General features: G+C 46.3%; 1 protein-coding gene across 2 annotated transcripts in view; it reads left to right on the top strand.

Annotated features, from left to right (window-relative positions):
• The window catches only part of flt4 (fms related receptor tyrosine kinase 4), a 59,575-nt gene extending 45,172 nt beyond the window's left edge, over positions 1–14,403 (top strand). The window contains exons 11-30 of one of the 2 annotated variants that reach the window (XM_061233738.1): positions 493–634; positions 1,253–1,361; positions 2,280–2,639; positions 3,749–3,895; positions 5,785–5,916; positions 7,477–7,583; positions 8,810–8,945; positions 9,327–9,431; positions 9,517–9,630; positions 9,778–9,866; positions 10,160–10,292; positions 10,471–10,565; positions 10,883–11,005; positions 11,119–11,230; positions 11,438–11,537; positions 12,057–12,162; positions 12,477–12,601; positions 13,332–13,452; positions 13,600–13,685; positions 13,903–14,403. In XM_061233738.1, coding sequence (XP_061089722.1) covers positions 493–634; positions 1,253–1,361; positions 2,280–2,639; positions 3,749–3,895; positions 5,785–5,916; positions 7,477–7,583; positions 8,810–8,945; positions 9,327–9,431; positions 9,517–9,630; positions 9,778–9,866; positions 10,160–10,292; positions 10,471–10,565; positions 10,883–11,005; positions 11,119–11,230; positions 11,438–11,537; positions 12,057–12,162; positions 12,477–12,601; positions 13,332–13,452; positions 13,600–13,685; positions 13,903–14,098 — 2,638 coding nt within the window. In that variant the 3' untranslated portion in view covers positions 14,099–14,403. Of the gene's footprint in view, positions 1–492; positions 635–1,252; positions 1,362–2,279; positions 2,640–3,748; positions 3,896–5,784; positions 5,917–7,476; positions 7,584–8,809; positions 8,946–9,326; positions 9,432–9,516; positions 9,631–9,777; positions 9,867–10,159; positions 10,293–10,470; positions 10,566–10,882; positions 11,006–11,118; positions 11,231–11,437; positions 11,538–12,056; positions 12,163–12,476; positions 12,602–13,328; positions 13,453–13,599; positions 13,686–13,902 lie in introns of both variants that reach the window. The other variant, XM_061233737.1, reaches the window with a different exon arrangement.
• The last annotated feature ends 145 nt before the right edge of the window (positions 14,404–14,548 follow it).

Below are 14,548 nucleotides of genomic sequence, written 5' to 3'. Positions count from 1 at the left end.
TGGTTCAAAGGGACAGAGTTACGGGGTGGAGTAATGTAATGTAAAGCAGCACAATGCACAAAATGTGTCCCTCTGGACTGGACATGGCCTCTCACATGACCATTACGCACAATACACCTCTTTCATGTCTGTTAGGCTGAGAGGCAGTGTCTACTGTTTGATATATTAGATGATAAATGCAAAATGGAGCTAGTAATGTATTAACGGCTAAAACTGCTTCTTTTTTTTGCCTGCGCATCATTGTTAAAAATGAAAAAGTAATATGTGTGCTTACAGAGTCTATAAAGTTGTAAATCAAAACAAAGCAAATGGTGCTCTTCAGGCTTCTCATGGTCTATTAGATTGATTGGATGCAGTAAACCTGAACAGCCTGAAATGGATTTTAATACATTTCAGCGAAAAGAAGGAGATCCATTAACACAGAAATGTTGCTGCAGTTATGACATTTATTTAAATTTTGACAGTTCTGTGTGTGTGGATGTGTCTGTATAGACCTCGCAGAGGAGAGCTCGTTCGGAAACGCAGAGATCCAATCCCGGAGTGTCAAAACTGGCAGGAAATGGACCCAGAAAACGCAGTGAACACCTTTCAGAGCATCGACACCTGGACAGAGATGGTTGACGGCCGAAATAAGGTGCCCTTTGCATGCCATCCAACATCTGAACCGCAACATCCTGCTATGCAGTGTTAAGGCTGCCATTTTACGGCAACACTGTGGGAATGTTTGTGTGCTTCGGCGTGGGAGGCTGTTGGTTGTGTGTAATGTAGAACTTGCTGTCTTATGGTTTCAGTGCACTTTCATAGCCTAAAACTGAGACAGCTTTATATAAGTGTCCCAGATGCAGAGTGCTGCGTTTGTCAATCAGAAGAGAGAGGGGCCGAGCGCTGCCATTTCCACATGAGAAATATTTAAAACCCTCTTCCTTTCCACACTTCCTGCAGTGAGAGGGAATAAACACATAAGGAGAGAGCACTCACTTCCTGTTTTCAGGCACACCTGTGAGGTCATTTCCTGCTGAATGTGAGGGGGCAGGAGGGGAGGGATGGCGGGGGTGGAGGAGGAGGTAGGGTTGACATAAATGACCATCAGAAAATGGCTGTCTGTTGAGGTTCACACAGATAGGCCTAATTCTTATTAAACCTGTTTGAATCAGTTTTTTTTCTAACTACCAGAAAATTAGGTCAGATTTTTTTTTGCCTCAAAAGACTAGCTGTCATTTAAGCAGTCGTTCAGTTACTTTCCCTTTGACAGACGGTGAGCAAACTGGTGATTCTGAACGCAACTGAGTCCACCATGTACAAGTGTTCTGCCAACAATAAGGTGGGCAAAGACGAGAGACTCATCTACTTCTACGTGACCAGTGAGTACCGCCAAGATCAAACTTTGTTGTACGTCGCTCTGGATAAGAGCGTCTGCTAAATGCCACGTAATGTAATGTAATGTAATGTAATGTAAAAGCCTCCTTCCCTGTTTCAACATGCGTGTTTAAAGCGCCTTTGCTAATGTCCTATTTCACCAGCTCATGAAACCCAAACATGTTGTTTTTGGCCCTAGACACTCATCTTTCTGTCCAGGCACCAGGTAGGGTCCCAGATGACCAGTAGTATTAGTATCCTCAGCCCTTAATCTGTGCTATTTTCACACTCCAGTTTCACTTGGGCCTTGTGAGGCTTCTGGCCTACTTTCATTATCGTGCTGTGGCAACCCTTCAAAAATCCAGCTGCTTGTTTATTTTCACATTTTATGCTATATTTATTCCTTAATACCTCAGTGGGATTCCATTGGTTGGGTAAGGGCAATGTTTTGGCTGTAGTTTGCTTTACAAGTGGAGGGGGGGGTGGTTATAGAGAATGTGGTCTTTGGGTTTGGTGCCAAGGCCATGAGCATACTGGTCTCTTTCTTTCCTGGGTTTATTTTGCGTCTCTCCCTGTACTGGAGTTTCACCAAAGATATATCCCTTCCCTCAGTGAGGCCTGGAAGGCAGCAGCTTTAGAACTAGGAAACGTAATGACGACAGATTAGCAAACTAGCTAGCTCAGTTACATTGATGCAGATAGATTTGATAAAAATGCATTAAATAAGACCTGCCTGGAAGAAGTATGTACACATAATCTGAGGTTGGCTGAGCTGAACCGGCTTCCAGGCAGCTGCCTTCCAGGCCTCACTGAGGGAAGGAAAATATCATGGGCAGTCTCAGGCTTTACTTAGCTCCGCAAGGCTGTAGTTTGACCTCAGTACTGGATGGTTTAGTCATTCCCTGTGGCCTCTTTTCCTGCAGCTATCCCAGAAGGCTTTGGGATCGAGCTGCAGCCCACAGAGGAGCCTCTGGAGCAGGACCTGGTGCAGCTGAAGTGCAGCGCGGATAACTACACCTACGAGAGCCTGCAGTGGTACCGGCTGGACCCGCGGGCCCTGCAGGACGAGGCCGGGAAGCCCCTGTTTCTGGACTGCAGGAGCCTGTACCTGTACGCCAAGCGGCTGGACGCACAGCAGTCCTTCGACAGCCCCACTAACAGCTGGGTCCTGGAGCTGAGCATCCCCAACATACAGCTCCACCACGAGGGCAACTACGTGTGCGAAGTGCAGAACCGGCGCTCGGGGGAGAAACACTGCCACCGCAAGTACATACCCGTCAGAGGTGAGGAGAACACACGTCTGCACATCACTGACAGCTGTCAGTCATACATGCCTGAAAAAAGCAGCTCAAGCTATGTTTTGAGATACAGGTGGTAGCTGGTTATAGCTGGATTATACACCAGGGATGTCTACGAATGAGAGCACTGCCTGTCACACACACCTCCCAATCACAGACCTCAGTCAATCACACACACCTGCTAATCACTGTCCACTGTCAACTGTACATGCCTGCCAATCAGAGATCTGTCGATCACACACACCTGCCAATCACAGACCACTGTCAATAACACACTCTTGCCAGCCACAGAGATGTATTATTCCTCCTATTATGTTTGGGGTCAATTTGATCCCATTCAGTGATTGACATCTCTTAAAAACCAGTTAACCTTTTTTTCATCTTGATACTGTATGCTTTTTTAAATGTTTTATTTTGGTGGGATTAAATGGTAAATATGCAATACACATAATGCTTTGTTTTCAGAAGTCCACCAACTTTGTGTGGGTCGTATGGGCTTATGTTGACCCTCTGTAACTGTTTCAAATGTCAAAAAATATTATTATTTTTATCTCAGATTTCTTTGTGGGTGATTCTGGTGGTACTTTCCCATGCAGGTGTCACACTTTCACTTCCTGTACCTCAGGCCCTAAAATGAGATGTGTCTCACAGATTTCTCATATTTATGGATTAAAGGCTAGTAATTTTGGAGACAATAAGAAGGCGACACACAAAGTGTCAGAATTTTCTTTTGCAATAATTTTGTGTTTATTTAAAATGTTGGGGTAAATTTGACCCCAAATATAAAGGTAGTCATAAACTCTTAACATAATAGGAGAGTTAATCAATCATATATCCCTGCCGATCAGTGAACTGTCGATGACACACACCTGCCAATCACAGACCTGTCAAATACACATGCCTGTCAATCACACCTCAATAATAGAGACCTGTCAATCATGTCTGGGACTTACAAAAAATCTCACACGTACATAAATATAAAGTGTGTGAGAGATCAGACCACACCACAACCTTCTGGAAAAAGAGGACGTGACTTGAATGTCGATGTGTGGTATGTGATAGACTTCCGACTTACCAGTCTCTGTTCCTCCCAGCCCTGGAACCCCCCCGCTACAAACACGGACCCACCAATCAGACGGTGAACGTCAGCGAGTCTCTGCTGATGAAGTGTGATGTGGAAGGCACCCCCACCCCCCAGCTGTCCTGGCAGAAGGACAACCAGCCCCTGCACCCCATGTCCGGTGAGTCTCCCCCCTCTACACCCCATGTTCGGTGAGTCTCCCCCCTACACCCCATGTCCGGTGAGTCTCTATCCCCCTACACCCCATGTCCGGTGAGTCTCTATCCCCCTACACCCCATGTCCGGTGAGTCTCTATCCCCCTACACCCCATGTCCGGTGAGTCTCCCCCCTCTACACCCCTTGTGCAGTGAGTCTCTCCAGGCCCTGCTGACCTGCCCTCTGACCTTACCTCTCCAGACACCCACCATCCCAAATTATCTCTATGACTTCTGTGAAAAGATGTTTGACAGAAAAGGCAAAGCTTTATGAACACCAAAAAAAAGATCTTTCTATCATCTATGGTGCGATAATGATGTTATTTGACTTATTCACTGATCTGAAGCAATTGTTATTGGCCATTTTAGGAAACTGGCTACGGCTACGGGTGTTTTTTGGGAATCTTTATTTTACTTCTGTGAAATGCAGCCAATGTTTTCCAGCAGTGTAACGCTGCAGGCAAGATTCTGCTGGGTTTCCGATTCCCCTGACAGTGGGGTAAACAGGAAGACCCTGTTAAATTTTAATTGAGATTGAGCCAGAAAAACTCAATGAAAGTGGAGACATGTGTTGTGTATGTATGTTTTGGAGTTGTGGTCTCCCCTTTGACCTACCCTACTGTAGACAAGGACAGACCGTTCACATTGAGACCAACTGGCGATTCATATTCATGAAAATTCCTAGCATTTGTCCTTCTAGGGAATAAATATTAATAAAAGCCGCAGACGGCTGCAGTGGCAATCTCTCCTCATTGTTTGTGTCGAGATTTGGCCTGTGTCTGTCCTCTCTGTTTTCCGTTCCGCGGTTTGATGTGGAGGAATGAACCAAAAATTTGCAGAGTTAGTGACGACTTTACGAAACCAAATATGAATTTAAAACCTATAAGCGAAAGCCAGTGCAATTAGGCTTTGAATCTCTTCTCTCTCGCTTTCTGGAAAACTGTTATACTATCCAGCTCCTCTCTGTCTCTTTGTACATTATAAGGACCGTCCATGACAGGCTAACACAAACACCGCTGACGACGTGCCAACGTTTTGAAATGATCGGCTCCAGGAACACTTAACTCTCTAAGTCACCCTGAACGCACACACTCACACACATGTACACGTGCACACACATGCACTCACACAGTGATTGAAAGACATATCTCACCTGACAGTTGCTGTGTTATCATATGGAATTCTGTTGAGTGACATCCGTGGGGAGCACTGCAGGTTTAGAGCGCGGATGGAATGTGTGTGTGTGTGTGCCTGTGTGCATATGCACGTGTGAGTGTGTGTGTGTGTGTATTAGGGGGCTGTGGTGAGCGGGGTCACTGCTGAGAGAGTGGTTTAGTTTCAGTGTGGAATGCCATGCCGCCCCACTCACTTTTCCAAGGGCTGCTCATTCTTTGAGAGTGCTACCTGATTGTTAGGGCATAAGAAAGTCACTTTTAAGTCTTCTCGAAAGCATATAGGACTGGTTTAACTTTAAGCCCTGGACTAAATTGAGTTTTTTATGGAGAATCCCAATTCAAATTTGAATTTTTGAAAGTCTGAGACTAGGTTTAATCTGTATCTACAAATTGGCCCATGTTATCCAAATTCATAGACCATATTCATTAAAATTGTTTATTTGTTTTTTTTTTCCTGTAAAATGTAATTTTAAGTAACTGGATTAGATGGTGCAATGCTGAATGTCTTCAGTTTGCTTGGCATTACTGAAGCTGCCGGTTGTCGCACACTGCTTGAGGAACAGAAGAGATTCAGCATTGGCTGTACAGCAGGGGCAGTGGTGTGGCTCTGACAGGCAGGCGAATGGGTGTGGTTGCCGTGGGTGACTGAGGTGATTGACAGCTGTCTGGCTGTGTGCAGGGATTCTGCTGCAGGACTCCAATCGGACGCTCAGTATCCAGCGTGTGAGAGAGGAGGATGCTGGCCACTACACCTGCACCGCCTGCAACAAGAAGGGTTGCATCCACACCTCCGCTACCGTGTCTGTCATGGGTAAGATACACACACACTCACCACATACACACACATAACATACAGACCTCCGCTACCGTGTCTGTCATGGGTAAGATACACACACACTAACCACATACACACACGTAACATACACACCTCTGCTACTGTGTCTGTCATGGGTAAGATACACACACACTCACCACATACACACACATAACATACACACCTCCGCTACCATCTCAGTCATCGGTAAGATACACACATACTCACCATATACAAACACACACATAACATACACACCTCTGCTACCATCTGTCAAGGGTAAGTTACACACACTCTCACCATATACACACACATAACATAGACACCTCCACTACCATCTCTGTCATGGGTACAATACACACACATACACACACCACACATACACATCCATAACACACATACACACAGGCACTCACACGGATGTACACACTTCATATACACACATGCATACATACATGGACTCAAGCATACACACAACTTTGAACTGCAGCCACATTTCTTTTAGTACTAATGAATCTCCGTCTTTTCTCAAAATTGTTCAAACTCGCAGTGCTAAAATAACAGGGAGAGTTTTTAATATTTTTTGTCAGACATATTTGGGAATGCAAAGTCGTCATTATTCTTTATTTAGTTTGTGATGTAAGTGACAAGTGGTGGTAACGGTTTTTCTACAAATATTCAACTTTCGGTGAAGTAGCTCGGAACTTATGTGCATGTAAAAGCAAGTAGTGTTCTATGATCTATTTCACTGCTTTAGGGAAACTGTGCTGTAGCTCCCCCTAGAGCTACGTTTGCGAATGGTCGTGTTTTTGTTAATGGTTCCAAGCACATAAGCAATAAAGCGGTTGTGTAGCGCTCTTGTGTTGAGTGGAGTGTGATTTCTCTCTGGCATGGTTGTGTGCTGTTTGAGGGAGCACTCTGGCAGTTTGTGCAGTGTAATGGACCTGCTCTTGCTGGGGGCAAATTAGGCGGATCGGATTACCTAAACAGACAATCCTCTGAACGAGTGGAGTCAGGCTAATGATGGCAGACCTGGCTCAAATGCATAGATACTTTTCTGTTCCTGATTTATCATGCCTTGTGCAATTGAGCAAGAGAACCCAGAAGGTAGGTTTACACATTTTCAGAGTATTTCATAGGTTCCAATATACCAGACAAGCTCAGTAATTTTGAGACTCACACATACATATGCACACAGACACACACATCCACATTCCATCCGTGCTCTAAACCCGCAGTGCTCCCCACAGATGTCACTCAACAGAATTCCATATGATAAAACAGCAACTGTCAGGTGAGATGTGTCTTTCAATCACTGTGTGAGTGCATGTGTGTGCACGTGTACATGTGTGTGAGTGTGTGCGTTCAGGGTGACTTAAGAGAGTTAAGTGTTCCTGGAGTCGTATTTCATAGGTTCCAATATACCAGACAAGCTCAGTAAAGCTTAGAAAAGTATTTGAATCCTAAACTATTACATATTTTACCCATAGTGGTGGGGACAGGATCCTACTATTGAGGATAAACAAGGCTTTCTGATGTGCTTTCTTTCTCCTGCAGGGTCGGACGACAAGACCAGTGTGGAAATAGTGATTCTCATCGGCACAGGGGTCATAGCGATCTTCTTCTGGGCCCTCCTCATCCTCATTTTCTGCAACGTGAAGCGGGTGAGCACTGCCCCTTTCCTGTCTGCCCCAACATCTTCCTTCTCTGATTGACAAGCAAGGAGAGAAGTCACAACTGAAGTCACAAATAAGTTGTGACTGTGACTGACCTGTGTGAACCAATCAAGAGTTCTCAAGTTCCTGTCTTTTACATTACATTATTGGCATTTGGCAGACGCTCTTATCCAGAGCGACGTACAGTTGATTAGACTAAGCAGGAGACAATCCTCCCCTGGAGCAATGCAGGGTTAAAGGGCCCAACCGCTGTGCGGACCACCGACCTCGCATGTCCCAGTCATGTACCTTAACCACTACGGTACAGGCCACACCAAACCTTCAGTGAGTAAAGAGCCGTGTGGGGATCAACAGCAAACCATATAAAACCAGTGACGGAGGGACGAGGACAATAATTTGTTTTAATTTAGTCTCTTTATCGCATTACTGAAATGTGACAGAAACGCGGCACAAATCAACGGAAAAGACGTGGGAAAGATCGCGTGGCGACGAAGTGAACTTCCTCCAGAGATCGTCTGGCACGTCCGCCGGGCTGAGGCATCGAGCTGGACGCAGATCTATGCCTGTTCCGCTGTCCGCGTCCAGGGAGCATTTCAACACTAACGTGTGGGCCGGCCGCCCCAACGCCAGCCTCGCACACACATGAGAAGACCAATTAGAACTGCCAGGGCAGAATTCGCCCTGCACTGTCTGCAACTGACACTCATTTGTGTGAATTTGAATTTCGGGGCTCTCACACCCTGAAGCCTGGTAATTTGTCATACTGAATTGTACGATACTATCCGACTGTTGAGAAAAGCTTCCATTTGAAATGTAGAGCCGGCTGAAATTGAATCGATCGTAAAACGGACAATGTGAGGAGTGTGGCCTCAGGACTCAGGACTGTCTCCTCTGATTGGTCTGTGATGTAGATTGGGGATGGGGTTCACCTCATTCCCTGCTGCTGTTCACAGCTGTGTAGACTGCCTGTATTTGCAACTCTGTAGATGAGTGTGTTTGATTTTGGAGATGAGAGAGCCACTGAACAATACAGTGTCTGTACAGTGTCACTGGAAATCGTCCTCCTCCGTCAATCTCTATCTCTCTCTTTCTTTCACCTCCTTTAGTGTCTTCCATTGCCATTTTCAATAAACAATAAAATACTCATCTACTATCTTGTTTGACCTCACATGTAGTTATTTTAGCCCTTCTAACCCCTGCCCCGCCCCCACCAGGTGAATCCAGCTGACATAAAGACAGGCTATCTATCCATCATCATGGACCCAGGAGAGGTGCCACTGGAGGATCAATGTGAATACCTGTCTTATGACTCCAACCAATGGGAGATTCCACGGGAAAGACTGAGGCTGGGTGAGGCCTATCGCACTCTGCTGGTGCTGGGAAGAAGTGCACCTAGCTTACCAAACCAACACATCACACACCCTTCATCAATATGCCTCGATCATCTAGAGCAGGGATGAAATCACGGTCCTGTGCTCGTTTTCCACCTTCCCAGTAGCACTAATTGTTCAGCTAATTACCTGGGGGAAAACAAAGCCAGTGCCATTTGGATTCAAGGTCCAGATTTGATGATTGATGATCTACAGGAAGAAAATTAGATATTAAAATGCTCAATAATTAATATATGGAATATAATAAGGAATATACAGTGTGCTGTACTGTCCAATCACTATAATTTCACAACTCCTGCCCTGTCTAATAATATGCTCTCACTGGCTTGTCATTCCCCAGGGAAGGTTCTAGGCCATGGGGCTTTTGGGAAGGTGATAGAAGCTTCCACCATCAGCCTCAACAAAACCCGCAGCCTGGACACAGTGGCAGTCAAAATGCTGAAAGGTGAGCATGGAAGTTTTAAATAATTGGAGAGACTGGTCCCTAGAGAGAAGAACTCACAATGTGTGTGTATGTGTGTGTGAGATAGAGGGAGCCACAGCCAGTGAGCACAAAGCCTTGATGTCAGAGCTGAAGATTCTCATCCACATCGGTCATCATCTGAATGTGGTCAACCTGCTCGGAGCCTGCACCAGACCCAACGGTATGCACAGGCACCTCGACCGTGCCTGCAACACGTGCACAACTTTCCCACCATAATATTAAAATAGATCGTTTGAAGGGAGACACCACTTCTTTGTGAGTTCTTCCTGTTTTTTATTACTGAACTCCATTGTCCATCTGGTTCCAGGCCCCCTAATGGTGATTGTGGAGTACTGCAAGTACGGAAACCTATCCAACTACCTGCGGGCCAAGAGGGAGTTCTTTCTGCCTTACAGAGTAAGAGCTTCACCCATGCTGTTCTCATGATTTTAATTTAAAGCCTTGAAAACAGGAAGGAAACCTCCCGTGAATACGGGACAAACATCAGCCAGGTACCTTTGTCTCACGGAAGAGTCTAATTTTAGGACAGGATCCTAATTCAGGAAACCTTAAGTTAGGTCAGTCAGTCAGATCCGTAATGTGCCCACGCAGCTCTCTGAAACTTTAATGTCACCGAGTGCTTTGTCTGCTGAGTGCTGTGTGTGGGGGGTTGAGGCAGTCAGTCCTTACTCCTGTGATTGCTTCCGCAGGACCGCTCCCCCAAGACACGGAACCAGGTTCGACGCATGATGGAGGCCGTACAGGTGGAGCAGAGAGGCCAAGACCCCCCGTCCCCAGCCAGTGGCAAGCAGGAACAAGAAGAACCACCCACTCCAGAGAAAGGTCGGTCCCAGTGTGTGTATTTGTGCAACTTCACATTGCATGGAAAACCAACCCAGTTAAATTAACGCACTCCCTCTTCCTCTTCCTCTGTTGCTCTCTGCCTTTCCTTTTCTGCCTCCCTCCCTTTCCCCTTTATTTCCTCTTTTTTCTTCTCTCTTCCTCTCTCTATCGTCTGTAGCGGATGACCTGTGGAAGACCCCTCTGACTGTAGAGGACCTCATCTGCTACAGTTTCCAGGTGGCAAGAGGAATGGAGTTCCTGGCCTCTCGGAAGGTAAGACGCCCTCGGCACAAGAGTGTTTACGGGTCACAGGAGAACTGCAAACACTGTCACAGTTGCATAACCAGGGTGGCATCTGACCAGGTGAACTTTAAATGAACAACGGTGCCACCCAGGTTACTGCTGCACCACCTGCTTCCAAGTAAGGAGCATTGCGTGATACTCTCACCTGTGAGTCAGCTGCTGCATACCCACCACTCAGCAGGCCTGCGGTCTACCATGTCTAAGCTACACAGCACAGCCTGTGCATATTACTATAGGGCAAACACAAACTTCAATGTCACCACTCACCATGGTTATGTACCCTGCAGTGTATCCATAGAGACCTGGCAGCCCGCAACATCCTGCTGTCGGAGAATAACGTAGTGAAGATCTGTGACTTTGGGCTGGCGAGAGACATCTACAAGGACCCTGACTATGTGCGCAAAGGCAATGTAAGAGAACAACACCTCAAACACTCGAACACACACACTGTTTCACTTCACAACATACCATGAAAGGTAACAATGCAGTAAGCATGTGATTGGTTTCCCCTGTGGTTCCACAGGCTCGCCTGCCACTCAAGTGGATGGCTCCAGAAAGCATCTTTGATAAGGTCTACACCAGCCAGAGTGATGTGTGGTCCTTTGGAGTTCTGCTCTGGGAAATATTCTCATTGGGTAAGAGATGGGGGCCAAGGCATGGGGTCGTGGGCAAGGTTAAGATGACCTTACAGCTTCCAAACAAACCAGGAGAAATAAAAACACTGCACTCAGATGTTCACAGCACTGTACATCTGTCACCACACATACCATCACACATACCATCACAGCATAACAGACAACTCAAATGCAAGGGAACTCAAGTGGTGTGCTTGACCTCCTCAGGAGCGTCGCCATATCCAGGTGTTCAGATCGATGAGGACTTCTGTAAGCGGCTGAAAGATGGCACACGCATGCGGGCTCCTGAGAACGCCTCTCCTGGGATGTGAGTCTGTGCCCCCCGAATAACTCTGACATCTAGACCATGGCGCCTGATGGATGGTTTCATCTCAATTGTGACCCTTTATTTACCTCTATGCCCAGACTGTGACCCCTGATTGACCCTTATCTAGACCGTGACCTTTCAATGACCCTAACATTGAAATGTGTTGATATGCTACCCCAGCGACAACTCCTCCACTTCCTCCTGCACCACCTAAGAACAGATCAGCTGGCACTGAACCAAGCCAGGCCACTGAAAGCAAATTAAGTTATTTGCTGTAGCTGGAATGATTAAATAACAATAAACTGCGAGTTTCATACACCAGCTTTCGAGAGGGTACAAAAATATGAGGAATTCATTGTGAACAGGGTGGGAACTGAAACGAGCCTGGGGCAGCAGTCTTTGGAGGAAAGAAAAACAAAGCTGTAATGAGAAAAAAGAAATCCAGAGATCCAGATACTTGGAAGCAGTTTTAGTTTGAGGTTGGAGTAGATGTGAAATGTGCACCCCCGCTGTTGGCAGATACCGGATAATGCTAGCCTGCTGGCAAGGCGAGCCGAGGGAGAGACCCACATTCCCTGCCCTTGTGGAAATTCTGGGAGACCTGCTGCAGGACAACGGCTTACCGGTAGGGAGTGCAATACCGGTGCATCAATGTCTCTGCAGATTTCACAGCTAGTATTAAAGCACTTTCATGGTCCATTTCTTCTATTTGAGCTCATTTTCTGTATATTTACAGTAGCCTAGTGCTTGCAGTTACCCATGCCATTTTACATTTGGTGTTGTCTGATAAAAGAGGCTTGTGAATCTAAAGCATCTATTAAATGTCTGAATGTAAGAGCATCAGTATGCGTTTAACTGATAAACTTGTCCCACTGCCAAGAAGAACACAACTCACTTCTCCTCTCTACCTCTCTCCTTCCTCTCTCAACCTCCCTCCAGGATGGAAAAGACTACATCCCCTTGGATGCGTCTCAGAGCTCAGAGGATGATGGATTCTCTCAGGCTTCGTCCCGACCGCCATCCGAGGAGGAGCTGAGGCTGGCTTGCAACACCCTGCCAATCAGGTATACCCTGCCAATCAAACAACATCATGCCCATGAGGTATACCTTGTCTATTAGACAACACCCAACCTATTAGGTATCTTCTGCCCATCAATCAACTCCCTGCCCAACCAGGAAGGGCACCTTGGCTTCATTCCAGTTGCTTATTTTATCCATCCTCATCTCCTATAGAAATCTATAGAGGCCCACCATCTTTAAAGATATTCCAATCCTTTAAATGCTCCTGGGAGAAGTGAGGAGGCTCCCAGAGGAGACTTGAGCAAGGAGACACGTGTACAGCTTTTTGTGGAAGGGAACTTTGGAACTTGTTATGTATAAATGGTCTACCTGTGGATTCACCTTTCCACATCCGCCACGTCTGTAATTGACGTTGCTTCAAACTGGTGTTTGACTGAGCAAGAATGCTCTATTTGCCTAATATATATTGCCCTGATTCCTCTGTCTTTGTATCTCATCCTTGCAACTCTTCCTTGCATGTTCCTTTGGGTGGAGGACTGAGGACTGAGGAAAGGATACAAGGACTGAGAATAAGCAAATGTATAAGCACTTGCCTTCTGGGAAAGTCATTTTTGGATGTTGGATGTGCCCAGCCTAAAACCCTAACATAGTAGGACAATACTTGATTTGTCAGCTTCCTGCCATCGTGCAACGGTCTCTCTTGGTAGTGAATGTGGGTAAGGTGTGATTTGGGACACTGACTGATACCCTATGATGATGACGTCCTCTCAGCAGATACTATAACTGCGTGCCATTCGCTGGCTGCGTGACAGCAGGGCCCTCCAGGGTCTGCCACAACAGAGTGAAGACGTTCGATGAGCTACCGCTGGATCTCACCTCTATGAAAACACACCATGTGAGTCACGCTCTCTCACCATACTGCTGCGGTCACGTCCGTACTATCCAAACCAAACCTCCCTTTACCACGGCAGCAAATTCCATATGGCTGAAACACTATCATGTGACGTCTAGACAATGAGTGTGTGTTTGTTTCTCTCTGCAGGATAGTCAGACAGACAGTGGCATGGTCTTGGCCTCGGAGGAGTTTGAGAGAATTGAACACAAGCACAGAGGAGCGCTTTCCAGAAGGTAAAAGGACCCATTTTGTAACATTCATCAGTTTCATCTGATCTTGCTGTCCATTGAAAAGGTATTTTGTTACGGTCTTGCTTAAATGACAAATGAAGCTAAGCTGAAATTCAAAATTAGTACTCCGACTCAACCCCTCTCCTCTCCCACTTTGTCATCTCCGACTCTCCCCCTCTTTCTCTCATCCATCTATCCTTTGCTTCCTGTCTCTGTGCAGTCAGCAGCTGAGCAGAAGTCCAGAACAGGCAGAGGAAAGCACAGGGCAGAGCAGCAGGCACCGGCCACCCTTCCTCAGCCAGATCTCCGGCCAGACCTTCTACAACAACGAGTACGGGCAGCTGTCCGAGGAGGGGCTGTGCGACTTCTTCTCCTCCCCGAGCGAGGGTGGATCCGATGGGTCAGCCAGCCCGTAGACCTGCCCCGCCCAGCGGAGTGGAAGAGAGCCGCGCCCGATTTTACCCACTGTACTCATCACCACTGTGTCCCGCCCCCTACCCGCCTGCAGGCTCTCTGCAGCACTGAACTGAGTCATAAACATAAACACACTCAGCAATAACAATACTCCCCCCGGCCACTGGGTGGCGCAGTTATGTCAAACCAAAACCTTCTCATGCATTTTATCACACATCTTTATTTTTATCTATCTCGAGAGTAAGCTTCTTTTGTTTTGTATTTGTACAAAAAAGCGAATAAATAAAGCAATATATCGGTTTCTTAATTTTGGTTTTGTCAAGTTTTACTTTCACGACATGAAAAATGAAGTGAAGTTTCACTTGAGATTAAAATCCAGACTACTAATGACCTACATTCACAGTAACATTTGGTGAAAGAAACTACAAAAATAATTAGATAAAGTGCCAGAC

This window comes from Conger conger, chromosome 3 (genome assembly GCF_963514075.1).
Source record: "Conger conger chromosome 3, fConCon1.1, whole genome shotgun sequence".
NCBI lineage: Eukaryota > Metazoa > Chordata > Actinopteri > Anguilliformes > Congridae > Conger > Conger conger.
This window is presented reverse-complemented; position numbering and strand designations above follow the sequence as displayed.